Raw genomic sequence first — 27,963 nt, 5'->3', positions numbered from 1 at the left:
GGTTCCTGTGCGGCGATTGGTGAAGAACCAATATAGGTACGATAGGGGAGACAGGGTGTTATCAGATCAGCCTAGGAGGTCTCTATTCCCCCCCTTTCCCTAGTGTCGTACTTAGTCTTTTTCACACCTTGCGTGACACCTACATATGAAAGATAGAGAAATGGCATAATTCTAATGGTTTAATAGGTGGCAGTAAAATATATTTAAAGAAATATTCCAGGTAAATATCTACATTGAACTATGCTAAGTGTAGGAGGGCCTAAGGAGATTTCATGAAACGGAGATTAAAAGATCACCTAAAAGAGAATCTCTGTTTCCTGTAATACTCCCTTAGGTTTTACACTAGGCATTTTATTGTTGTCCCTGGAGTGACCCTGTTACGCAAATTTTGTTTTGGTAGAAAATTGAAATTTGGCAACCTGAATAAATACATCAAGCACAGAAAAAAATTACAAGAAACCTAAAATTCCTTTAGAGTTTTATTTCATATAGTAGAAATACAGGCTTTATTACAAAAGTGGAAAAATTAAACCCAGAAAAAATCAAGGTTTGAGGTTACAATGATTTAGACAGTGGTAGACCGCATAAAAACCTTCATTAGAAAAAGTTGATATTGATAGATTGGCTTTCATGGAAAGCATCTATAAAGGTGTATTCCCTTTATGGCACGTGTGATAAATGTCTGAAAGACACAGGTCCCACCTCTGATCCCATTTCCAAATGGGAGTCCCTCAACACTTCTAATGAATCATTGGCGGCAGTCCTATACCAGCGCATTCGCACAGCTGATTTCATTCGCTTAATAATTAATATATACATAACAAAAATTACTAGTGGACCTGAAAATAAAAGGTTGATCAGTTTGGACAGCAGTGTCCCCCGTTAGCTCTCTGCAGCAGGGAAATCATATTATCAAGTTGGCATCACTTTATGGTAAACTACAGATTACCATCTACTCAAGAGGGGAGATTCATCAGGAGGTCCCTTGTGTTACTGGCCATTCAAAGAGGGTCTGTCCAAAAAGCATGCAAAACCTTTAATTTTAACCTGTATAGTTTACTAATCTTTTAGTGTTTTTTTGTCGTTCGTGCACATATTAAGTACGGTCTTCCTGTCTAAACTGGCTATTTATTGACCGCCGATCACCAAACAGGTAGCTGATCGGTGGTCATTTAGTGCTGCAAGTCCGGTGGTGTAAACCCATCATGAGTCTTGAGATTAATGCCATCCAATATGTAGGCTCTCCTTTGGCTTTCTAGAGATGAACCTACTCTATGAAAGTATTGTTCCCTTTGTAGTCACAGTTTTTGGTATGCTGTAATTATTTATATTATCCTCATCCAAAGGAAACAAAATATCGAGATCATAATTATCTTTTTTAATTAACTGACATTTGATTAGCGTAATCATAATGAAAAGGAGCCCTCTTTTTATAATGGAAGAAACCCTATAATTACATTTCTTACCATTAATCCCGAGGTCTGAACACTGATGGTTAACCAAATCTGGTACCTTTAGTGCCAGCTATTCCGAATATAAAATAATATATCGGAAGTTAGTAAACAGCTTTAAGATTTTTTTTTTATGTTTATTACAAATTAAAAATGTAATTTTAAACATTTCCTCAATTTTAACCTGGATGAGAAACAGCTTGACAGCTATTAGTCCCTCATTCTCATGTGTAATATACACAACTCAACTTGGATGAAACCCTTCATAAAGAGTTTCATCAATGTATAAGCTTGTGCAATGAAAGTAATGTGAGTGTGGGCAGTTGCAGTCCCTGCAATAGCCCAATGTATCACAGCTAAAAACAGCTAGGGCTACGGGAGTCTACAAAAGTATTCTTCCCCAACAATTTCTATACTGTGCACACCATATTCTTAGGTAAGCACATTCATTGCTTTATGTGAAAAGCTTTTGCGAAAATTTCTGTAAGGATAGGTTAACACAACTTGCTGGATACAACTTCCTGATGATTACATTAATTGTGAAATTTTCATTAGTTACATGCAAAGAGGACACATATATGTGAGAGTGATTTGCAAATGTACATAGGCAAACAGTTGTACACCCCTGGGGTATACGGTAAGTGGAATGATTCAAGGAATCCAGCCAAATGTGCACCTGAAGTTATAGCAAACAGATCACAGAGATTCTAACCAAGAGACATCTCACCATGTATGATCATTTTAACCTTGACTTTTATTGGTCAAGTCAAGTTGAGTGATCCGTAGATAAAACACACATCATCCCTCAACAATTGAATATCTGGATTCTGTCACTGATCTTATTCTGGAGATCATATGAACTAAGAAAATTAATCTCAGGTTATCTTGGGGAACCTGTCAGGAGAATCATGTTACCTGATCCACGGACAGCATGAAATAGACAGGCAACCTCATTAAAAGCAACCATGTTTTACTCTGAAATCCTGCGGCTTTTGCAAAGAAAACAATGGTTGAAAAATGAGAGACCGATCAGTCAATCTCAATTTGGCAGTGGTAAACCGGAGGGTCCGACAATAGATTGGTCATCCTGTACCTGGACTCTGCCTCGTTCTACAAGCTACATTTTATCTGAAACGTCAGAATATTTCACAGTAAAACATAGTTTTGTAACGAGGGAATCTGTCTGTATATCATACTGCCTATAGTTTGGGCAGCAGAAAATTCCTTACAGGTTCCGTTTAACACCAGCATTAATTACATGGATTATCACAGGATATTTTTACACATATTCATATTTGTATAAACTATGATAAAAACAATCCCCAAAAAAATGTAAAGCCTCATTCAGACGTCCACGTTTTTCACTTTTGTGAAAAAAAAAAAAAGAAAAACAGACATTATTCAACAATGTTTTTGACCGATTTTCATCAGTGTTTGGTTAGTGTGACATCAATGTTTCAACAGTGATTTTCATGTGTGAAAAAAAAAATGATTACAAAGCTTCGCCTACCAATGTCCATGTTAATTACGGAACGCACATGGACTACAAACTGATGCCATCCGGCGCACTCCTGTGAATTTACATGGACCCATAAACTTGTATGGGTAATTTTGATCCATGACGCCGATCAAAAAAGGACATGTATGCAGACACACTCTCCACAAAAAATCAGACCTGTTAGCAGCCCCATAGATTCTAATAGGTATATGTGCTATTCTTGAAAAACACTTATATGATAAATAGATGTCTGAATGAGGCCTGTTAGAATTTTGTTGGTTGTAGAAGACGCTCTAGATGATACATCAAAGTAAGCAAGATGGGATGAACAACTTCCATTCTCCTGAGCTGAGCTGAAACCCACGAGATGAAAGGAGGCTTTTGAGTGTCTTTTTCTTTTCATCCTCAAATTTTTCATTAAACTTATTCTGTATATCCTCCCAGTTCATCAGTGTCTCCCCATTATCACCCATAATACATATGTTTTCCCTCACACTTCTGTCACTCTGCAGCAGCCTACTGAGCGATTCATTTTCAGCACAGTTTCCATACATCCAGTCCTCCTTCTTGTTATGTGCTTGGTATTCTGGGTTGAATTTTACAATATACATCTTGTTGCATTTTGTGCATGGAGCGACTTTCACATATCCCCCTATTTGGGTTTTTAAATTGTAGGCATTACAGTGTACTTGTTCTGGGAATGTTATAGGAAGACCTTTACCAGCACAACACACTGCATACGAGATGGCCTTGTCCCACACATGCAGGGTTGATATAGCAATCATTATTTGCCTTTGGGCCTTTCCTTTACAGGACATTGAGGATCCATAAGCTCTCTTAAGAACTTTTGCATCCCTAGAATCTTTAACACAGCAGTATGTAACTACCGAAGCTGTTAAGGCAAAATCATTGGCAATGGGTTGGTTTCCTTCCTCGTCCGTAACCTTCCACAGTGACTCATTGATAACTGCTAGTTTTTTCAAGAATAAATCTGGATCTTCTGGTTTCAGACTTTCAGTCATCTAGAAGGAAAAGTAAAAGGAACATGCATTTAATATAAAAATCCATATTTGTCATACATGCAGAGTATGTGAGAGGGGATTTGCCTTACTTAATCCCCTTCCTACATTTTTCAAATAAGAAATGTCACTTTATATAGTAATAACTCTCTAATACTTCTATGTATTCCATTGATTCTGAGACTTTTTTTTTTTTTTTCATAACACACTGTACTTTATTAGTGGTAAATTTAGGTCAATATGATTTGTATTTTTTATGAAAATATCAGAAATCTGACAAATTTAGAAAAAACTTTGAATCTTTATGCCCTTAAACCAGATAGTCATACCACTCAAAATTAATAAATAACATTTACCATATCTCTACTTTATGTCAGCATAATTTTTAACTAAATTTTAACTGTTTAACACCAAATTTTCATTTTTTTTCACTGAAATTTACAAAGCCTATTTTTTTTCTGGGACCACTTCATTTTTGAAGTCACTGCCTATATGTCAGAAAACCACCAAACGAGACCATATTTTGAAAACTGCACCCCTCAAGGTATTCAAAACTGCATTCACAAAGTTTGGTAACCCTTCAGGTGCTTCATAGGAATTAATGCAAACAGGAAGAAAAAAAAAAAGAAAAATTACATTATTTCCACTAAAATGTTACTTTAGCACCACATTTTTAATTTCCACAAGGTAATCAGGAAACAAAATTACCCCCAAAAACTGTAGCCCATATTATGGTTGGAAGCTACTGTTTTAGAATAGAAGGAGCACTATTTGACTTTTGGAGGTAAATTTTGGCTGGAACAATTGCGGATGCCGTGTCACATTTGAAGAGCCCGTAAGGTGTCAAAACGGCTTACACCCCCACAGGTAACCCCAATTTAGAACTACACTCCTGAAGGAATTCATTTAGCGTATAGTCACCATTTTGGACTCACATATGCTTTACAAAAGCTTCTAACATTGGAACTAAAAAAAAAAAAATTTCATTAATTCCATTAATTTTTTTTTTTAACTCCAGTTTAGTTTAGTAGGTTAGCTACTTTCCAGGCTCATGACAGGATGACCCCTGTGGGGCCCAGCCTGTGTAACTGCTTCATTCAGTCAGATGGGAATTTCATAAGGAGATTATGGAGTTATCGTATGTCCTAACTGTATACCGGTTATCTTTTTTGAGATCTGTGGAACGGACCGAACACCTTCCAGGGTCTCGATCCATTCTAGCTAATAGAAGCCAGGTAGCAAAGCCATGTTTGGTCTCCAATCGTAATGGGGGCCAGATCCAATGGCACCGAAACCGCCACCCCTATGACCTTTTGTTGGGAAGTTATGATCCTTCATGGATTTTGGGAGTTTTAGCTACAAAAACCCAGAGGTAGGGGGATTAGAAACATCTTGGGGGTGGAACAGGGAGTGACTGACAAAGGGGTAAAATGCTTGTGTAAGGCCTTGTGCTCTCTCTTCTTCTCATACTTGCTGTTCACTTCTAAAGGGGGGGGGGTCACATTGTGTAATGTGTTGGAAGGAACTGGAAACAGCTGGCACCCCATGCCCCTTGTGGTCCAGCTCACATGGTCGAACATCAGACCAGTAACTGACATGTTTCATCTGCTTATACTTTTTGTTCTACCTCCTGTATTTGCTTATCTGACCATTGTATATGTATAACCGTTGTGTATGTAGTGTTTTGTCTAGTGTGCCCTTAAGGCGATTATATAATTTAATCTTGGGCTGCCCTTTTATCTTGATCCACGAATCCACATGTTCGTGTTCTCTGTTTTACTTCCCATGCTACCGGGGCTCGTTTCTGGCCCAATATAATCTTAACGGACCGGGTTTATATCTAGCGAGGAACTGGTGGCAATTATGCTGGGCTGGCAAGGCTCTGTTTAACTATTGCTAGTGAAAGGGGCCCTTTCAGGGTGGTGAGCGAGTGTGGTGCCACGTCAGCGGCTGCATGGGCCACATTAACTCCCCGTGCCTCCTTGGGCCCATGTGGATGGGAGGTGTTTGTGTAAAACTGTGCTAAGCTGACCTTGCGTGTCCCCAGGTGGTGCGGAACGTCACGTTGGTGCAAGTGGGGAGACCATACCGCATGATCCCTCCGACGTAATAGTGATGCCAGGTGAGGTATGGGTTATTCACATGTGGTGGCATCAGTGGGATCATGCGTGATCCTTCACCACAAAATTTAATAAACTACACCTCTCAGTGAATTCACCTAGGGGTGTCGGTGTTTCATAGAATTTTATACTAGTGGGCCATAAAATAAAAAAGAGTGCTATTTAACTTTTGGAGCACAGATTTTCCTGGAATAGTTTGCGGGTGCCATTTACAGAGCCTTTAAGGTGCCAGGACAGCAGAAAAATAAAACAAAAGTGACCTAATTGCACCCCTTAATGAATTTATCTACTGGTGCAGCAACTATTTTAGTCTCACGGTTTTCCAGAAATAAGCATGAGCTGATGATACAGAGTGAAAATTACAAATATGCCAGCTTAGTGCGCAATACATTGTGCCCAGCTTGTGCTTCTGGAGACATGCACCCCATAAATTAAGTGGGCTTTCGCCACTACAGTAATGCCATACATGTGGACACTAACTGCGGGTAAGGCTTCTGTGTTATGATTTTCAAGGTCTCAAGGGTTCCAGTTTTTTATCTCTGTTATCCCTTTGTTAAGCTCCCGGCCCCTTAAGAGTGACATGATTAAGGCTCCATTTCAAACATTCCTCTCATAATAACACCTCACAGGCACCCTTGCCAGGTTGCCCAAACCGCTCTCCAGGTCCCCTTTATACACTCACATTAACAACCAGGCTGCCTTTTACTTAGACCCTATCTCTGATAAAGGCTTTAGTTATGCCACCCCTACTTGTCTTCAAACCTATAATCCAACACAACGCAGGACTGTGCCATGCATTAGGCCTACAGGGCAACTTTAACTTTATTCCATACCAGCCCACAGTGATTTCCTAGGTTTGAGCTCAGTTCTTTCTGGTTCAGAACAGGCCTGATCAGCAGTCACCGAGGAGACTAATATTCTGCCGCAAGGCAACCTTCTGCATCACACATCTGTTATTAGCCCCAGATTATTGATGGTCATTCACTTTGTGAGTCATAACCAAAACACTTTGGCCATCTTTATCCCTGAGATCAGCACTCATTCTAACAGGAAATCTTTTCTTGCATCTCCTCACTGGCCATTCTGTCATGTTTTCTTGACCCCTGGTCTACGACTCCACTCTAGCAACATTTTAGTTGCTCTTCCCCTCGCGTTAGAAGGACAATTTACCACTCCCAGAGGTTTTGACTGAGGGACAATTTGTCAATGACCAAGGTCTAGGCCTTTCTTTTAGTAAGAACAAGTGTATCCCAATCTATCATCTCATACTGAAAACCATTGCAGAGAAGCCCCAATAGTATATGATCGAGTGTACATAGGTGCAACATACTGATGAATCACAACAAGGGAAAATAGAAGGGAGATTCAGCTCAACAATAGTGGAGTAGTAGTTTCTTCCCCAGAAAATCCTTGCAGGGTGCCGCCCTGTGTCGGGTCGATTGGATAGCAGCACAAAGGGAAAAAAATCTCCAGCGAAGAAAAGTTAAAAACTTGGATCTTCCTTTATTAGACAAAGATTAAAAATTGTTCCAAAACATGTAGAATTAACCTCCAGCTAGTAATCCTAGTAAATGGGTGTTAAGAGTCCCATCAACGCGTTTCGACTTAAGTCAGATCATGATTAACCCCTTTACCCCCCAGTGTGGTTTGCACGTTAATGACAAGGCCAATTTTTACAATTCTGACCACTGTCACTTTATGAGGTAATAACTCTGGAACGCTTCAATGGATCAACCTAATTTTGAGAATGTTTTTTCATGACATATTGTACTTCATGACAGTGGTAAAATTTTTACGATATCACTAGCGTTTATTTGCGAAAAAAATGGAAATTTGGCAAAAACTTTGAAAATGTCACAATTTTAAAACTTTGAATTTTTATGCCCTTAAATCTGGGAGATATGTCGCACAAAAAAAGTTAATAAATAACATTTCCCACATGTCTACTTTACATCAGCACAATTTTGGAAACAACATTTTTTTTTTGTTAGGGAGCTATAAGGGTTAAAAGTTGACCAGCGATTTCTCATTTTTACAACAAAATTTACAAAACCATCTTTTTTTAAGGTCCACGTCACATTTGAAGTGACTTTGAGGGGTCTTTATGACAGAAAATACCCAAAAGTGACACCATTCTAAAAACTGCACCCCTCAAGGTGCTCAAAACCACATTCAAGAAGTTTATTAACCCTTCACGTGCTTCACAGCAATTAATTGAACATGAAAGAAAAAAATGAACATTTAACTTTTTTTCACTAAAATTGTACTTTAGACACCAATTTTTTCACGAGGGTACCAGGAGAAATTAGACCCCAAAAGTTGTTGTGCAATTTCTTCTGAGTACGCTGATACCCCATATGTCGGGGAAAGCCATTGTTTGGGCGCATGGCAGGGCTCGGAAGGGAAGGAGTGCCATTTGACGTTTTCAATGCAAAACTCGCTGGAGTTGACAGCGGACCCCATGTCACGTTTGGAGAGCCCCTGATGTGCCTAAACAGTGGAAACCCCCCACAAGTGACCCCATTTTGGAAACTAGACTCCTTATGGAACTTATTTAGATGTGTGATGAGTACTTTGAACCCCCAAGTGTTTTGCAAAAGTTTGACGTAGAGCCGTGAAAAAAAACATTTTTTTTTTCCCACAAAACGATCTTTTAGCCGCAATTTTTTAAATTTCACGAGGGTACCAGGAGAAATAGGACCCCAAAAGTTGTTGTGCCATTTCTTCTGAGTACACTGATTCCCCATATGTGGGGGAAAGCTATTGTTTGGGCGCACGGCAGGGCTCAGAATGAAAGGAGTGATGCCTTGGAATGCAGACTTTGATTGAATGCGGACTTCATGTCACGTTCTCAGAGCCCCTGATGTGTCTAAACAGTGGAAACCCCCCACAAGTATCCCCTTTGTAAACTAGACCCCCCATTGAATTTATCTAGATGTGTTGTGAGCACTTTGAACCCCAGGTGCTTCACAGAAAACTGAAAATAAAAAAAAACAATTTTTTTTCCCCAAAAATGTAAAAAAAAATATATTTTTACAAGGGTAACAGGAGAAAGTGGACCTCAAAATCTGTTGTCCAATTCCTCCTGAGTACGCTGATACCCCATGTGTTGGAGAAAACTACTGTTTGGACGCACGTCAGGGCTCAGAAGGGAAGGAGTGACGCTTTGGAATGCAGACTTTGATGGAATGGTCTGCGGGCGTCATGTCACGTTCTCAGAGCCCCTGATGTGCGTAAACAGTGGAAATGCCCAATAAGTGCCCCCTTTTTGGAACGGATACCCGATTTGTAAATGTTAGAATGTAGTGTTATACGTCAGTTGTGTAGGACAACCTGACGAACACTACGTCAGTTGTGTAGTGTACGTCAGGTTGTCATACGTCAGAAATTAATTTAGTAGTGCATGGAAGCATGGTACCTTTTGAAGCATTCTTTCATGCACAGGCCAGGTTTGTCAAGGCAGGTGTCGCATTGGTAAGTGGTGTCCTTGCGTATTTCCCTTTTGGAACACACTCTGCACCTCTTTTGTGACTTACCTTTTTTTCCTGTTTGAGGGACCTCTCCTGGGCAATGCTGGCCTGGTACAATTTGAGGTCCTTCAGTTCTGGAAGTAGTGGGGCCCACTCCGTCACTGCTGCCAAATATCAATGCCTTGATAACTGTCTCCTGGAAGTGAAGGTACGACGTAGAAGTCTGGCCTGCACATTGTGACAGAAGGAAACCGTTGTGCATTGCCATCTGAACGATGTGCACAGCCAGCTTCTTATGCCATACCTTGTCCTTTCTCAAAGCATTGTATGGCTGGAGGACTTGATCAGAGAGATCAACTCCCCCCATGTACTTGTTGTACCCCACTACACAGTCTGGTCTGATGACCTGTGTAGTGGAACCTCGTACAGTGCTGAGGGTGCTGCCATCACCATGTATGGTGGTCAAGAGAAGGACATCCCTCTTGTCCTTGTACTTGACCACCAACAGGTGGTCGCTACATTGGGCTCTGCTCTCACCCCTTCTGAGCCGCTGCCCAATTAGCGTCTTTGGGAGGCCTCTCTGATTTTTGCGGACGGTACTGCAGGCTGCGGTACGTCGCGCAGAGAGGGACTTGAAGAGTGGGATACTTGTATAAAAGTTATCCCTGTACAGGTGATAACCTTTATCTAGCAGTGGATGCGCCAAATCCCACACAATTTTCCCACTCACACCCAGGACAGGGGGGCATTCAGGGGGTTCAATCCGGGAGTCCTTCCCTTCATAAACTCTAAACTTGTGAGAGTACCCTGAGGTACTCTCACAAAGTTTATACAGCTTGATTCCGTATATGGACCTTTTACTGTGCAGGTACTGCCGTAATCTAAGCCGCCCTTATATAAAATGGATTAAGGACTCATCCACGCAGATGTCCCTTTGGGGTACATACACTTCAGCAAACTTATTGTTGAAGTGCTCGATGACTGTCCGAACTTTGGAAAGATGATCAAAGTTCAGTTCATCGCGTGCAGGACACCTAGCATTATCGTTGTAATGCAAGAACTTGTGGATGGCCTCAAAACATTTCCGGGTCATGACCATTCGGAACACTGGAGTGTTATACAAAACTTCAACACTCCAGTATTGCCGAAGTTCTAGCTTCTTCAGGATCCCCATATGAAGGACCAGGCCCAAAAACTTCATCATTTCTTCTGTGTCTACAGGAGACGAGTTAGAAAATGATGAAGAGGGGTTTTGTTCCAAAAATTGATGAGCATACAAATTAGTTTGGCCCACCATGAGGTTTACAAAATCCTCAGAGAAAGACTTTGAAAAAGTCCATTTCTGTGAGGCTGGTAGTGTCAAACTTGATTCTTGATTCTGCCGCGAAATCAGGAATCGGTGGCTCATAATTTTCGGGGGGCGAGGTCCATACGGGGTCAGTAGTGGGGGGCGCTGGCTCATCTTCTCTCCTGGGGCGACTACGTGGCGGTCCAGCAGCACCTGAAGAGGAAGAGGAGGAGGAAGAAGAAGAGGAGGAAGACGAGGAATCAGAAAAGTAAAGAAATGTGGGATCCTCGCTGTCAGTGTCGGAGGCAAGGAAAGCGTATGCCTCCTCCACTGAATAGCGAGTTTGGGATGAGCGGGACATTTTTTGTTATGTATATGTTGCGTGTACTTTATTTAGAGTTTGTGTGTGTCAGTGTGCTTGGTGTGAACTTTTGTTTTTTTTCTTTTCTGGGAAAAAAAGGAACAACCGTAGGTGGTGAAAACAGCGAGCACGAGTGCGGATTGGTGAACTATGTCACCAATCAACTCGGCAGCTGCTGGGTGTGCATGCAGATGTGGTGCAAATGAGGGGGAGGGTAAGACTGCGAGCACAAGTGCGGATCAGTGATCTGTGGTCACTAATCAGCGCTCAGCCGCTGCAGAAAGCACGAAAAAAAAAGACAAAAGTCGAACGATCAAGTATTGATCAGCACTTGGTGGCAGAAAGGCGGATGGGAAGGAGGAGAGGGGAGACGGGCATTGGGGTGGATGAGGACTGATCAAAAAATCCTACTTACAGTTGTCTTCTGTCAGATATCTTCTGTAGCAGGAGCGGCGATTGTGGTATCACAGGCTTCTGTGGCACTGCAAGGCCCAGCACCCTCTACAAAAAAAAAAGGTTAGTGGAAAAAAAAAGTGGAAAAAAAAAAGTGTAAAGTAGCAAGCGCGAGTGCTGATCGGTGATTTGCGTAAACGATCAACGTTCAGCGGCTGCTGGATGCACGCACGGAGGTGGTGCAAAGTGGGGGGTGGGTGGACAGTGGCAAAAAAAAGTCCTGGAAAACAGCGAGCACAGACGTTGATCAGTGTTGTAGTCACTGGTCAGCGCTCGGCTACTGCAGCATGCACGAAAAAAAAATGCGCTCGGTGGCAGAAAAAGGGGATGGCGAGGGCGGTAAAATGAGGGGGGGAGGGGGGATTGGGGTGGATGAGGGGAGAACAGAGATGGACTTACCAAAGTCTTCTCTGTTCTTTTTCAGCAGGATTAAGAGCAGGCGCAGGAGCAGCATCAGTAGCAGGATCAGAAGCAAGAGCCCAGCAGCAGCAGGAGACCGAAGACCCGAGTAGACCGGAGCAGGAGATCCAGGACACTGGAGCAGCAGATTCAGAAGACCGAACACCGGAGCAGGTGGGAGAAAGGTCTTATAGTGTCACAGAAGGTTCTGTGGCACTACAAGGCCCAGCACAGCGCAGATCAGACGTGACCGCTCTGTAGAAATCCTCACCAAGTGTGAGGATCTGCAGGGCAGTCACAGGGGGGTGATAGGGTGGTGACAGCCAGGTCACAGGCCGGTCACCACTCGGTCACCTCCCGGTCAGGTACTCTGGTGCGATCGATGATGACATCAATCGCACCAATCAAAGATGGCTGGGACCTGGGCATGCACCACAGGGGGTCACAGGGAGGTGACAGGCGGACCACAAGCCGGTCACCGCCCTGTGACCACCCTATCACCTATGGTCAAGAACTCTGATTGGAGCGATCGATGTCATCATCGATCGCTCCAATCAGAGCTGGCTGGGACCTGGACATACACTGCAGGGGGTCATGGGGCGGTGACAGGCAGGTCACAAGCCTGTGACCGCCCTGTCACCTCGCAGTCTCGCTATGAGCAGTGCGATCGATGTGAATTGAACAGCCAATCACAGCGATCGCTGGTGCGGGGGGGGCGGCGACAGCCCCCGGGATGACAGCGCCATCTACCCTGAGGTAAGATGGCGCCGTAAATTTAATGCGGTGTACTGCAGCGGCAATAAAGAAAATGCAATGCTGTGTGCCTTTATTCCGAGTGTGGATCCTCCTTTAGAAGCAGAGGAGATCATGATGGAAGAGGAGGTGGCCAATCATGATCAAGAGCTGGAGCCTGCCAGGCAGCAACTAAGGAAAAACATGGAGAACGTGTCCCAGGACCAGCTGAGCCTGGAGTCTGAATGGCAGAAAATTAACCAGGTTGTGAGGAACTTGAAGTGAGAACTGGAGGAAAGCAGTGAGGAAATCAACCAATGGAAGGAAATGTTCCAGAAAAATAAAGAGGACCTCCGCAAAACCAAATTTTGCAGTTGAAGCTTGAGAAAGAGGAGTCTGAAGATGAGCTGAATGAGATGAAAAATCGTTTCTCCCTGTTGCAGTCAGAGCTGAACCAAGTGAAGAAAGACTCTGTGAATGCGGAGGAAGCAGAGGTCACAAAAAAGGAAGTGCAGAGATTTCAGGAGCAGGTGAAGCAGCTGATGCCGGAGAAGCAAAGGCTGGACGAGGGTCTACACCAGCGGGATAGGGAGCTATCTGCCTTAAAAGGGGCGCTGAAGGACGAAGTTTCTGCGTGAACAGTTCAACCGGGTGCTGCGTGAATCCAAGGAGGAGTATGATGAACACAATAGGGACCTGCAACAAACCAAGAGGGACTATGAGGATCTCCTCAAGGTTAAGAAAAAACTAGAGAATGATGAGGCGGATGCAGAGCACATGCGCCAAGTGATTGAGACCACTCTGCAGGACACCCGTGATGAGAATGATGATCTCCGCAGAAAGATCCTAGGACTGGAAGCTCAGGTGATGGAGCTGAAGACGTTCTGTGATGATCTCCAGAGGGCAAATACATGCCTTAAGGATAGAATCAGCAAGATGGAAGCTGAGCAGAAAAAGATGGAGGAGTCTATCGGAGAAGCCACAGACCAGGGTCAGGAGTTTGCCACTGGAGAAAGGAGGTATGAAGCAAATACTTTCTCGAATAATGCGAGCTTGGATGATTCGGTGGATGTAAGAGCTGAGATCAAGGAGACGCTACAAGCCCATTTGAAGCAAGAGAGGCTTGAGAGACTGGCTGTCGAGAGTCGAGTCGGAGCATTGGAGACAGAGAGGCGAGTAGCTGAGCTAGAGGAAGAAGTTTTCGAGCTCAAAGGTCGCCTGGTAAAGTACCAATCAGTGAACAAGGTTGCCTTGGAGAAGGAAAAGGGCAAACAAGTGCGCTTAATCCTCTATACCATGAGAAGGTGGACCTGAAGAGAGCTGAGGAAGTGTTAAAAGAAGATAAGTATGGAATGGAAGTTGTCAAGAGGAGAATTCTTGAGTTCATAGCTGAGAGTCAGCTCAGGGGAAGCATACAGGATGAAGAATCTGAAAGTCAGTTGTCCCTGAAACCTGAGCCAGATGATTGTTTGGAGACCACTGGTGAGACAGAAACTTCTCGGTACAAGTGCCTCATAGATGTACCTGAAGATTTGAGAGAAGAATGTACCAGAGAGCCAGTGCATGAAGAGTTTAAGAAGGCCGTGGGAGCCTGTAAGGTGTATTTGACCTCAAAAGCTAAACAGCTGCTGGTCCTGTCCACAACCGAAGTCACAGTGAAGAGGGTGGCTGTCCTAAGTGACATGCACTGGTGATGTGTTCGCACAAAGCGGATTGTCCGGTTGAAGACAGAACAAGCCATTAGACAACTGGAGCTTATGAGAAAAGCTCAAAGTCTACAGGAAGAAGTCATCTGGGTGCCTCATGCTCTGTTAAGAAAGCTCATTGGGAGAAAGGGCCAAGCCATGCAAATGATGGTAAAGAAGTCTGGTGTGATGAAAGTAAGTAGTCCACGTGATCATCAGTACTGGATACCGGATGAAGACGGCATGGTGTCATTCTCCGCTGTAGGAATGGAAGAAAATCTTTATATATACGAATGCTGATAGAGTACCGAGTGACCTACCTGCGAGAGGTAGAACAGTTGAATCTCGCCAGACTGCGAATGGAAAGACAGCGTCGCCTGAGCAGCAGAAGATGGCAGCCGTCTAGAAATTGTGAGACCAAACAGAGAAAGGGCCCTCCAAATAATAGAACGGCTACAACAGAAGTTAGAGACCTTTCAAGATGTCCTGAGGATGGTTGGCGTGGGTTTAGAGGTAGTGAGTCCTCCAGTAACTCAGGTCTGAGAGGCCCATACAAACGACCCAATAGAGTACGAGACAGTACGGAGTCGGACCTGACCTTAGATACAAGGGCAAGTGAGTCGCACTGCTGTATTGACCGCTGGGAGCGAGGGAGGTCTGACAAGGTTACGACTCGGAAATGTGACTTAACGAAGTTAGTGACAATGACAGATGGTAGGTCCCTAAGGAATGGGCTAATGTTGATGACTAATGTTCCAGGGGTTGAGCAGCGCAAACGTCAAGTACATGGACTCTGTGTGAACCGTAGGTTATAATGTGATTGTGTATATCATGTGTTCAGTACCATGGGCTTGAACAAGAGGGGGAGGATATGTAATGAAGCGGCTTGCTGCATTGCCAAAATGTCTGAGGAGTTGTGTTCTGACTGACCACGTACCTCCCCTTCAGGTGATTGATCACATGACTGTGACATCATTGTAACATACCTGGCGGCGTCCTTGCATGGTGGTCCATCTCCCACTGTGCAAGAGCGCGCACTTGATCTCCAGTCCAGAATGTCTCTCTGGCTTCCCTCCATGCTGTCTGTGTCTGTTTCTGCTGCTTAAGGGCGGCGCCCGATCACTTCCTGCTTTTTGTACCTGCTGTGGGTCACACCCCTTGTGCGTCCTCAGCCTATTGCTGTCTGTCACCTGGTATATAGCTCAGCTGCTCCCATCTATCCCTGCCTGAGCATAGTGTTTCATTCAGTGTGTGCTTGCACTCTGAAGGTGCCAGGTCCTGTTCTTTGTCTCCTGCTTTGTGGCATCAGTTCCCGTGTCTGAACTGAGTCCTGTCTATGTCTCCTTCCTTGCGGTATCAGTTCCCGTGTCTGAACTGAGTCCTGTCTATGTCTCCTGCCTTGCGGTATCAGTTCCCGTGTCTGAACTGAGTCCTGTCTGTGTTCTCTTGTCTGCCTATCCTGGAGGCTGTATTTCCAGGCCTGTCTGAACACGCTCCTAGCCTGTTCCTCCCGCCTTCTAGGGGCCGATTACCTAGATCCGTTCCTGTATCTTGTCTGTCCTCTCTGAACACGCTCTTAGCCTGTTCCTCCTGCCTTCTAGGGGTCGATTACCTAGATCCGTTCCTGTATCTTGTCTGTCCTGTCTGAACACGCTCCTAGCCTGTTCCTCCCGCCTTCTAGGGGCCGATTACCTAGATCCGTTCCTGTATCTTGTCTGTCCTCTCTGAACACGCTCTTAGCCTGTTCCTCCTGCCTTCTAGGGGTCGATTACCTAGATCCGTTCCTGTATCTTGTCTGTCCTGTCTGAACACGCTCCTAGCCTGTTCCTCCCGCCTTCTAGGGGCCGATTATCTAGACCCGCTCCTGTATCTTGTCTGTCCTGTCTGAACACGCTCCTTGCCTGTTCGTCCTGCCTCTCTGGGGGCCGTATTCCCAGACCCGCTCCTGTATTCCTCTGCAGTGTCGGTCTCCTCTGTACACTCAGTTCCAGTCTGAACTCTCTCCTATCCTTTACCTGTTCTGCCTCTATGTCCGTTCCCTTCCTTTTTCTGCAGAGTCTGAACTCGTACCTACTCCTGCTTGTTGTCTCTGTACTCCCGTTTGTGAGTTTGTGGTCCACTCGCTACTTCACTGCAAGTACCCTGTGGGTATCTGGCTCTGTCTTTCTCTTCCTGTCTGTTCCGTGTGAACAGAGCCCTGTCCTCCCTGCTCCGACTCCTTTGCTCACCGCTCCGGCGGTTCTAACCTGCTCTGGCTCCTTTGCTCACCGCTCCGGCGGTTCTAGCCTGCTCTGGCTCCTTTGCTCACCGCTCCGGCGGTTCTAGCCTGCTCTGACTCCTTTGCTCACCGCTCCGGCGGTTCTAGCCTTCTCTGACTCCTTTGCTCACCGCTCCGGCGGTTCTAGCCTGCTCTGACTCCTTTGCTCGCTGCTCCGGCAGCCTTGCTCCGCTCTTACCCTTTTGCTCACTGCTCCGGCAGTCTCGCTCCGCTCTTATCCTTTTGCTTACTGCTCCGGCAGTCTTGCTTCTCTCTTGCTCACCGCTCCAGGCGGTCTCGTCCTGCTTTACTCTTGCTCACTGCTCCGGCAGTCTCGCTCAGCTCTGACCCTTTGCTCACCGCTCCTGGCGGCCTTGTCCTGCTCTACTTTTGCTCACCGCTCCAGGCGGTCTTGTCCTGCCCTGTTCTCGCTCACCTCTCTGGGCGGCCTCACTCTGCTGTGTTTGTCCGCCACATCTGTGGTTCTGTTCCTGAGTCCCAGTGTGTACTGGGTCCTATCCCGCCAGTGTTCCTACCTGCTAGTGCCTCCCTGTCTGCACTCTAGCTGTGCTTGCCTGTACCCCTCTGCCTGTATTGTTCCTGAGTCCCAGTGTGTACTGGGTCCTATCCCGCCTGTGTTCCTACCTGCTAGTGCCTCCCTGTCTGCACTCTAGCTGTGCTTGCCTGTACCCCCCTACCTGCATACCCGCCTGCCTGCATGCCAGTCGTGCCTGCCTATACCCACCAGTCTGTGCGCCAGCCTAACCAGCCTGTTCCTGTATTCCCCTGTGTGGGACAACAGCCGTGTCCGGGGTCTGTCCTGGAGTAGCACCTGGTCCCTCTGCTCGGTTCCTCCTTGGTGCACTGGCGTCGTATGCCGTCGTGCGACCCTGGTCGGATCGGGTGAATACCTAGTTACGCCCCTCCAGGCATTCACTCTCCGGCACGGTCCAGTGGAACCACTACTCCCGCACACGCCAGTCAGTCCGGGCGTGTGCATAACAATCATCACAGGTCCTGTGCGCACAGAGGGATATATATATCCGGGTGGTTTTTGAAGCGGGGGGGGGGGGGGGGGGGGTCAAGAGACCTGATCTCTGTGCCTGGGACACCATTAGCCCTGGAAGGCATGAGGCATAGAGGCCACACCTGGTGAGCCTTAAACCACAGCTTTGGCAGAACAGAGTTGACGGAAGCAGCTAGACCCGGCAAAGGTAAAAGACGGTGCTTGATATGGACATTGATGTTGTTACCTTGCTGAAGTCTGTATCTGAAGCCAAGCGGGCATAGCTGCCACTCAAAGGCTCTAGGATATTACATGTGTAACATTCCTGTGAGCCACTGAAATGGACTATGTTATAAGCAGTTTATGATGTGTAATAAACTGCTGGACTTTAGATTACCGGAAAACGTTGCATATGTGCTTTAATTGACCCGGTGACGTGAGTGCCCCTCAACATGATCAATCGCGCTACCTCACAGCGGTCACCGCGATTTTGGTCGCGGGACCGCATTTAAGATCGCGCGTAATAGTACGTAGCTGTCCCTATAGGCCCAGGGCGCAGCTACGGACTATTACTGACAAGGTCGTAAAGGGGTTAAGACTTATTGAGTCGAAACGCGTTACTGGGATTACTAGCTGGTGGTTAATTCTACATGTTTTTGAACCATTTTTAATCTTTGTCTAATAAAGGAAGATCCAAGTTTTTAACTTTTCTTCGCTGGAGATTTTTTCCCTGATGAACCATACTCGCACACTTCCGGTAACTGTCACTTGCCTCCTATAGAAGCTGTATTTGTGTTCATTCAGAATAATACCCCCCCCCCCACCCTTTATATGGGTGATGGGTGTGTGAGTGGATGTTTTAAAATTGTAATTTTGATTTCCTTACAAGTGTTAACATCCCAAACAATGATCTTTTCTACAATTTACATTTTACATAAATTGTATGAGATTGCTATAATTGTTAAATTTTCACCAGCAGAAGGTGAAAACTATCATTATGCAATCTAATAAATGGCACTCTGGATTTTATCAGTAGAAATGTAACCACCAGGTAGGTTTCAGTTACTTGAAACCTTTTAAGCTATGCATTTTGTAGAAATGGTTAATGGGTTTGTCTAGTTTGGAGAAACAAACTATTTTCATATGCCTAGTTAGAGAATTCTAAGTTAAAAGATCCTCATCTTTTTCATAGAGTGCAGAGCAGTTACCTGGGGGTCCCAACAGAAGGACCTTTCTAACAAGTAAAGACTGTCCAAAGCTTTCGCTCGTTATATGGCTATGTATGAGTAATACTGCTCTGTGTCCGGCAGTAGTAGTCATTCTATAACACTAGGAAATAAGGATGTAGCAGTGATGAAAGAAGCACACTTACATATTCTAGGAAAATGGAGTACGGGGTGTAATAAGGGAGGTGGGTGTTGTACTCATTGAAAGCTTTTGGTACAATACGTCTAAATAGGTCAATCTTCTCGTCAGGAAGGAATTCACTAGGTGTGACTGGTGGGATGCTAATATGTCCAATAAAGAAGATGGAATGCAGGAACTGGTGAGAGAAATGAACAAATAAATGGTACAGCATGCATACGTTGTATGATTTCACAAGTCTTACTGTTCATAAAGATACATACATAAAACATAGCTTTTTAATAAAATCCACTTAAATAGGAAGTATTTTCAGTACCAACCAATCAAATCACAGCTTTCACCAAAAGTTGGAATCTTATTGGTTGTTATAGATGACACTTCTACTTTTACCAGCCATATTATCTTATAAATGATTCTATTAAGATGAGGTTTAGTATTTTTTCTAACCATTAATATATCCCAAGATTCATAATATTATTACACGTACCCGTTCGAAGTAGTGAAGCGTGACTTCTTTAGTAGCCTTCTCCTTCTGCAGCAGATTCTTAAAGGCGATAATGAAGAGGTTTCCACTTGTCACTAAGTTTTCTCTTTGTTTTTCTCTGTTCACTCTGCGTTTACTGGAGGAGAAAAGTCATATTTTAGATTACACTGACTTGATCCCTTCTCTGCAGTGTCATAAATGGTGACTACTATGCTGAGCCCCTCCTTAAAGGGGTTGTTCCCTTTCCAAAAACTTTTGTCTATAAGCTTCAATAGATAAAAAAAACAAAAACAAACTGAGTATTACTTTTCCTCCCCGGGTCCAGTGTACTGTCCATCACTGCCCTCGATTCCTGTTTGTCTGCAGCACTGACGTCACTTTAACAGCTCTGCAGCCAATCGGTGAGCTCAGCAGCTTGTGTCCTCTAATTTGCCAGAGCTGCAGAGATGTGCAGACAAACAGAGACCAGGGCAGTGACGGTCAGGGTGCTGAACCCAAGGGGGGAGGGTTATTTTTACAACTAAAGCTCACACCCAAAATTTTCTGAAAAGGGCAACCTCTTTAATAGCTTTAACTATGTTTTCCAGTTTCAGTGAATAAAGCCTATTCATTGTACAAGGTAAAGCTTCACAGCCCCATACACATCAAACTGCAATGCCCTCTGTGTTGACGCCATTGAATCACATGCATCGCTAAAGGGGCCATCCAGTGAAAATAATTTATCACCTATCCAAAGGATAGATGATATCTTAAAGAAGCACTCCGGTCAAAATTGTTATCCCCTTAATATATTGCAGTCACCATATTATATAGCACTGTGTACTTACAACAGCTCATATTGCCCTTCTACAAAGCTAATCCTTCTGTCTTCCTTTAGGTCTATGACATCATGTGATTAAAAACTGATTAGCTGAATCCTTTTAAGCTCTTTGTAGAAACAGGAGGTCAATTTTCCCTGTATGAGTCATACGTCACTGCAAAGGTTCCTGGCAGGGGGAGGAGTGGAGCAGCTTGGTCAGGAGCTGAAGAGGGAAATGATAAAGGCAGGGACAAGAGACTTCCTGTTTCTACATAGACCAGACAAAAGAGAAGAATTAGCTGAGTAGAAAGGCAAAATGAGCAATTGTAACTACACAATGCTATATAATATGATGATTACAATATACTAAGACGATAAAAACTTTGATGGGAGGAGTGCTTCTTTAATGATCGCCAGGGTTTGACTGCTGGGACCCGCACTGATTAGCAGAATGGGGAATTTTTATCCTTGACGGGGCACTTTTATGTCCTGCTGCCACTCCATTCATTCCCTATGGAACTGCTGGGAAAAATATCATAGGGAATGAATGGAGCAGCGATTGAGCATGCGCACTGCCACGTCATTTTAACAGTGATAAAAAATATGTGATCATTTGTTTTCACTGGACAACCCCTTTAATGTTTACAAGATGGGCTAGCCTTCACTTTCCATGAGTCTCATGTGTCTCAATAAACCTTGGGCACCCATAACCCAGTCCCCAGTTCATAGTGTGTTCTTCCTTACTAACAACTGCATCGGTAAAAGTCAACACAATTTAACCCTTGTTGCTCTGATCCATAGGATTGCCCACTAGTTATAATTTTATTTACAAAGAAAACTTACTTTTTCTTCTCCATCTTTTCGTTGTCCATACAGTTATTCTGCTTTGAAGGAGAACAAAGGACAGTCACTTATAGAACATATGGGCTTGGTTTTACTATGTCTAACATAAACTCACATACACTTACTGCAAATTTTTCCAAATCAAATATGTATGGGTATTACATGGAGATTCACTACCTGTCAAAATGGGACCATTCTCTATGATGTGTATGTGCCCTGATAGGATTTTATCTAAACTAAGTTATAGTATCATACAATCTAGATCAGAGGTCCCCAACCGCCGGTCCGTGGACCAGGACCGGGCCGTTGGGGTTTTTCAGCCGGTCCGCGGGGAGAGGGGGCCCCTCCAGCCTCCAGCAGGGCTGCCATCAGGGCATGACTGCCCTGACTCCAGTATGGGGCCCGGCCGGTAGGAGCCCCCTCGGAGCCCCCCTCTTGTGCGTCTCTCTCCTCATGGGGCCCCCGGCCGCATGCTAAGCACCGGGTCCGGGACATCTTAGCGCTGCGCTGCTGCGGCAGCACCTTCATGATTCCCCTGACTTCCGGTCATGTGACGGCGCCGTCACATGGCCGGAAGTCAGGAGAACCTGGTGTCAGCGATTTGGACGAGCGCCAGGATTCTGCAGGGATCGCATGGGGGTAAGTATAACAAGTTTTATTTTTTTTTAAATACAATTAACTAGGAGTGGGGGGAATGGGAGATGCACATGGGGGGAGGGGAGAGATGAGAGATGCACATGGGGGAGGGGAGAGATGAGAGATCCACATGAGGGGGAGGGGAGAGATGAGAGATGCACATGGGGGAGGGGAGAGATGAGAGATCCACATGGGGGGGAGGGGAGAGATGAGAGATGCACATGGGGGAGGGGAGAGATGAGAGATCCACATGGGGGGGAGGGGAGAGATGAGAGATGCACATGGGGGAGGGGAGAGATGAGAGATCCACATGGGGGGGAGGGGAGAGATGAGAGATGCACATGGGGGAGGGGAGAGATGAGAGATGCACATGGGGGAGGGGAGAGATGAGAGATCCACATGGGGGGAGGGGAGAGATGAGAGATGCACATGGGGGGAGGGGAGAGATGCACATGGGGGGAGGGGAGAGATGCACATGGGAGGGAGGGGAGAGATGAGAGATGCACGGGGGGGATGAGAGATGCACGGGGGGTGGATGAGAGATGCACGGGGGGTGGATGAGAGATGCACGGGGGGTGGATGAGAGATGCACGGGGGGTGGATGAGAGATGCATGGGGGGTGGATGAGAGATGCACGGGGGGGATGAGAGATGCACGGAGGGGATGAGAGATGCACGGGGAGTGGATGAGAGATGCACGGAGGGGATGAGAGATGCACGGGGGGTGGATGAGAGATGCACGGGGGGGTGAGAGATGCACGGAGGGGGATGAGAGATGCACGGGGGTGAGCTGCACATGGGGGGGTGAGAGATGCACATGGGGGGGTTATGTTTACATAACTTTGTTGCCTTATGAAGGGCGGGGGGGGCCCCAAAAAATTTCTTGCACAGGGGCCCACTACAGTCTGTGTCCTCCCCTGGGATGAAGTAAATGCAGCTGAACAGCAGCTGTCAGGACAGCTGCCCTGTCCTGCTGCAGGGCGTGATGGGGCCTCAGTGATGCGGCTCCTGGCACAGCACATTATGTGGGGCTCCTGGCATAGCTCCTGGCGGGGACCTGGTCTACACTATATGATAAGTATGCACTAAACTCCAAATCCCTCCATTACCCCGCCCCCATATGACCAAAGCCCCGCCCACTCCACCCCCTCCTTGCTGGGCCATGGAAAAATGATCTTGCTTCAAGCCGGTCCCTGGTGCAAAAAAGGTTGGGGACCACTGATCTAGATCAATGGCCACCATCCTTTTTTGTTGTATTTGCTCACTATCCAGTGTGCTGGGTAAACATGACCCATGTGGCATTAGTGCCAGATATTACTGATCCATGATCTAGATGCTATATGCCACTTTGTATCTGACTGCTATACCGCACTAATTGGCAATATTTATGAATTGCTTATCTTGGTCAGTTTAGAGGTAACACGTCCCAATCTGCCCTGTCCACTATCGACCACTATCTACAAAGGATTAGCAGGAACATAAATTGGAGCTACATATTAGGGTATGTGCGGACGGTCAGAAGCCGCCTGCGGCCCCAAGGCTGTGGAACAGCCGCGTGGCTTCCGATCATTATGCAAATGAGCAGCGCCATATTTTTTTTTTCCTCATAGAGGTTAGGTCTATGGGGAAAGTCCACATGCGGACCCGCAAGAGAAATTGACATGCTGCGGGTCTGAAAGACGTGCTGCATGGCAGTTTCTGCAGGTGAGCCGCAGGTGCCCAGATACGCATAGTGGACATGGGATTTCTAGAAATCCCATCCACTATGCTGTAACATCTGGCTGTTGCGGGTTTGACGCTGCATAACACGCAATGTCAAACCTGCAGCGGCTCCAGACCGTCTGCACATACATCATTAAGGGTATTGCTCCCCCTGGCATAGAATTGAAGAGGTCTCCAGGATTACCTAAGCAACTGCAAAGATGCCTAAAACAGCAAAATGACAAATATGGCGATCTACTCGCATTGTAAGGGTGATCTACAATTGCATCAGGGGCTGTCAAGCCCCTTCAATCAACTGACTGATGGGGATGCCAGAATTCAGACCACTGATCTGGTTTTGATATCCTATCCTAAGAACAGGAAATCAATATCAAGGTCCTGGAAAATCCCTTGAAGAAGTTACATGAGCACTGCAGCCAATCACATGTATGTATGTGACTGACTGTAGTGACCTGTGAGTAGCCACCACACTTCTCTGATGTGCCTTACATTGCTGGGGCAAAGGAGGAGGGGGAATGACTTTCCTTTTTAGTGTTAAAGGGGCAGTCGAAAGTCAATCTAAATTTCATTCTATATCCCTATCTATTTAATGCCATAATCTAAGCTATTTTCTATTATACTTGTATTAAAAATTCCCTACCATTCCCTAACTACACTTTCTAATTATTATATTTTTTCTCCTGTTTCCTGTGATAATGCTTCGTTTGAGAATCCCAGTGCATCCTGGGATACTCAAACGAAGCATCATCAGAGCAGGGGGCAGAGGCTTAGGTCACTGCCACAGCCCCTGAGACCTACTTGAAACGAAGCGTCATCAGAGCAGGGGGCAGAGGCTTAGGTCACTGCCACAGCCCCTGAGACCTACTTGAAACGAAGCGTCATCAGAGCAGGGGGCAGAGGCTTAGGTCACTGCCACAGCCCCTGACACCTACTTGAAACAAAGCGTCATCAGAGCTGGGGGCTGAGGCTTAGGTCACTGCCACAGCCCCTGACCCCTACTTGAAACGAAGCGTCATCAGATCAAGGGGCAGAGGCTTAGGCCACTGCCACAGTCCTTGACACCTACTTGAAACAAAGCATCATCAGACCAGGGGGCAGAGGCTTAGGTCACTGCCACAGCCCCTGACCCCTACTTGAAACGAAGCGTCATCAGAGCAGGGGGCAGAGGCTTAGGTCACTGCCACAGCCCCTGACACCTACTTGAAACGAAGCATCATCAGAGCAGGGGGCAGAGGCTTAGGTCACTGCCACAGCCCCTGACACCTACTTGAAACGAAGCGTCATCAGAGCAGGGGGCAGAGGCTTAGGTCACTGCCACAGCCCCTGACCCCTACTTGAAACGAAGCGTCATCAGAGCAGGGGGCAGAGGCTTAGGTCACTGCCACAGCCCCTGACCCCTACTTGAAACGAAGCATCATCAGAGCAGGGGGCAGAGGCTTAGGTCACTGCCACAGCCCCTGACCCCTACTTGAAACGAAGCATCATCAGAGCAGGGGGCAGAGGCTTAGATCACTGCCACAGCCCCTGACCCCTACTTGAAACGAAGCATCATCAGAGCAGGGGTCAGTGACTTAGGTCACTGCCACAGCCCCAGACGCCTAGATGAAACGAAGCGTCATCAAAAAAGGGGGCAGAGGCTTAGATGACTGCCACAGCCCCTGACCCCTACTTGAAACGAAGCATCATCAGAGCAGCGGGCAGAGGCTTAGGTCAGTGCCACAGCCCCTGACCCCTACTTGAAACGAAGCATCATCAGAGCAGGGGGCAGAGGCTTAGGTCACTGCCACAGCCCCTGACACCTACTTGAAACGAAACGTCATCAGAGCAGGGGGCAGAGGCTTAGATCACTGCCACAGCCCCTGACCCCTACTTGAAACGAAGCATCATCAGAGCAGGGGGCAGTGACTTAGGTCACTGCCACAGCCCCAGACGCCTAGATGAAACGAAGCGTCATCAGAAAAGGGGGCAGAGGCTTAGATGACTGCCACAGCCCCTGACCCCTACTTGAAACGAAGCATCATCAGAGCAGGGGGCAGAGGCTTAGGTCAATGCCACAGCCCCTGACACCTACTTGAAACGAAGCGTCATCAGAGCAGGGGGCAGAGGCTTAGGTCACTGCCACAGCCCCTGACCCCTACTTGAAACGAAGTTTCATTAGTGACACTCGTTTCAGGGGCTGTGCTTGTCCCTGCTGTGTCCCTCCCTGCGAGCTGTGCACTGTGCGATCTGCACTAAGCTCTTTTCTAATACATAGGGATTTAGTTGGACTTCGGACCCCCTTGAAGGAGATGCCTATGTTTGTTATATTACGGTTTTAGTCTGTTCTGCAACTGTTTAAGTAATCCTGAAAACATCATTAAAATCCTAAAGTTTGTGCAGCCGCCACAAGGGTGAGATGGTTCTATCAATATTCATACTGTTTCTATTGAACTGAAATGAGAGTAACAGAAACACAACTAATAATCCTAATAATAATAGTTGTTCTGATATGTCCAGGGTTGTATTATAACAAAGTGAAGTTCTGTTTATGGATGCACTGACTGCTGCGTTTGGAGTCTTTGTCACAAATGTTGTTGTTTTTACCAGGACAAATATCACAACATGCCAGGTAAAATAACATGCAATATGATGGAAACCCAATAGAATCCATTATAGACAATGGGGCCCATCAGGCATTGTTGGTGTGAACAGAGTCTGATCCTCATTCAAAATACACACCACATCTGAACAATGGCTCTATTACTAAGTAAAACAAAACATAATTACCAAACTAAATAATGAAGTAGCACATGAAATGTAAGCTCTACCTGTATGTTTTATATTCCAGGGGTTTTCTTGTATTGGGAAATAAAGCTTATTCATTGCTTAATAAAATGTAGTAGCGTTTTATCACACACTTTATTACTTATTGTTTTGCTAAACCTCTGTTTGTGGTCATTGAACGAGAACCTTAATTGTTTACTATCAGAAGATATAAATTTGTCCTAATCAGACGATGGACATACAAGTGCATGACGTCGTAGAGGTTACTGAACTTACTGTCCTTTAACATCCAGGGAACATGCATGTTTATATCTTCTGCATTGTTTTTTACCATCATGGGTGCAGTACATCTTTATGATAATAAAACTCTTCTGGGATTTATAATATTTCCATGAGTTTATTACACATGCTGGTATTGTAGATATATAAAGTCATGGGAATATTATAATACACACTGTATGGGCAAAAGTATGTCAAACACCTTCCATCACATCTGTTCAAGCTTTTTGTATAGTTTTTTTCCAATGTTATATCTGTTATACATTGTATAACTTAAAGCATTTGCCTAATATTTACAAAATGGCAGAACTTTAACCTACTTTACATCCAGAAGATTTTACTTACATTGTCCTGTATGTTCTGATTTGACTCCTCCACATCCATAGGTTCTGACTCTGAATCACAGCGGTTCATAGTTGTCAACTATGGGTTATACCTGATGAAGAATTTCAGCAGCACATTCAGGATAATGTACCTCTATATAAAATTCAAGCCCTTTTATTCCCAGTACAAACAAAATCCACCTTTGCATAAATCACAATCTCATATGAAAGTGTCCAGACTTATTAATGTGCATACTATTAATCAATCGGATAGCTCTATATGTGATTCTTTTAATGCACGCCCGCAAAAAAATACTTATGAAGCTCATCTAAAAAATTTGGGGAAGTCACGGAAGACCTTGTTTGCCTGAGTTATCTAACTTGACATTCAAAGTCAAGGGTCTGTGAGTCTTACCTTCACTATAGTCTGCAAATCTTCGTTCACCGGTATTCCTTCCAAGTCAGGAAGTCAGTAAGTGAATGCACTTAATGTGAAATGGAAACTGAACCACTAGGCGGAGGGAGGGATTGCACCGTACCAGAAGTAAGACCAGGCTGAAACAGGAAGAGCAAGTTGTATTTACTCGCTGTGCCTCCCAACCCAGCATATGTCATAGGGCTGATACATACCACTGACTTGTGTAGGGGATTTCCGCTTGTAGCATGTAGTAGAACAATTCTAGACTATTCCATCCTAAAATTTCTGGTTACTGATAGTATTTAAAGTTACGTGACCTAGCAGGGGATCTCAGACAGGCATAATGGTCAATAATCCACATTTTTGTAAGCTTCTTCAGATGAAGGGGCAATCAAAAATGGCCAATGTTTGTAATCAATCCCCTGCACTTTGATTGGCAGCCTGCTCTACTCGCATATACCAGATGATCAGCATAAGATTGTTAGGGTCCACGACCAGACACCCCCAGTGATCAGCTGTTACTATGTTACATGCTCTCACCATGGCCGAATGTAAACAGTGTACGAAGCAGAACACCACTGCTCCAATCATCA

At 45.3% G+C, this 27,963-nt stretch overlaps 1 protein-coding gene across 5 annotated transcripts; it reads right to left on the bottom strand.

Annotated features, from left to right (window-relative positions):
* Window positions 1-470: 470 nt before the first annotated feature.
* LOC141272960 (uncharacterized) lies at window positions 471-27,534 on the bottom strand. Of its 5 annotated transcripts, none has more exons than XM_073684191.1 (6): window positions 27,368-27,533; window positions 26,975-27,065; window positions 21,231-21,271; window positions 19,592-19,724; window positions 19,112-19,282; window positions 471-3,971 (listed from the first exon to the last, which is right to left on the bottom strand). In XM_073684191.1, the coding sequence occupies exons 2-6, from the start codon at window positions 27,041-27,043 to the stop codon at window positions 3,255-3,257; spliced, it is 1,131 nt and encodes a 376-aa protein (XP_073540292.1). In that variant the 5' UTR covers window positions 27,044-27,065; window positions 27,368-27,533; the 3' UTR covers window positions 471-3,254. The 5 variants fall into 5 exon arrangements, with proteins under 5 accessions (XP_073540292.1, XP_073540293.1, XP_073540296.1 ...); XM_073684192.1 differs by having other exon boundaries at window positions 21,231-21,268; XM_073684195.1 differs by lacking the exon at window positions 19,112-19,282 and having other exon boundaries at window positions 27,368-27,534.
* Between the last annotated feature and the right edge of the window lie 429 nt (window positions 27,535-27,963).

The sequence above is a fragment of the Phyllobates terribilis genome, unplaced genomic scaffold (genome assembly GCF_046119375.1).
Source record: "Phyllobates terribilis strain yellow unplaced genomic scaffold, ASM4611937v1 Scaffold_5__5_contigs__length_657084704, whole genome shotgun sequence".
Classification (NCBI taxonomy): Eukaryota; Metazoa; Chordata; class Amphibia; order Anura; family Dendrobatidae; genus Phyllobates; species Phyllobates terribilis.
Note: the sequence above shows the minus strand (reverse complement) of the source record. Positions and strands in the feature narration are given on the sequence as shown.

Excerpts from the sequence above, each read along its gene's own strand:
- LOC141272960 (XM_073684191.1), bottom strand. The coding sequence starts at position 27,043 with ATGAACCGCTGTGATTCAGAGTCAGAACCTATGGATGTGGAGGAGTCA. Across the intron at positions 21,272-26,974 it reads ATCAGAACATACAGGACAAT|CAGAATAACTGTATGGACAA; the intron begins GTAAGTAAAATC and ends TCTCCTTCAAAG. Across the intron at positions 19,283-19,591 it reads CGCTTCACTACTTCGAACGG|TTCCTGCATTCCATCTTCTT; the intron begins GTACGTGTAATA and ends TTCTCTCACCAG.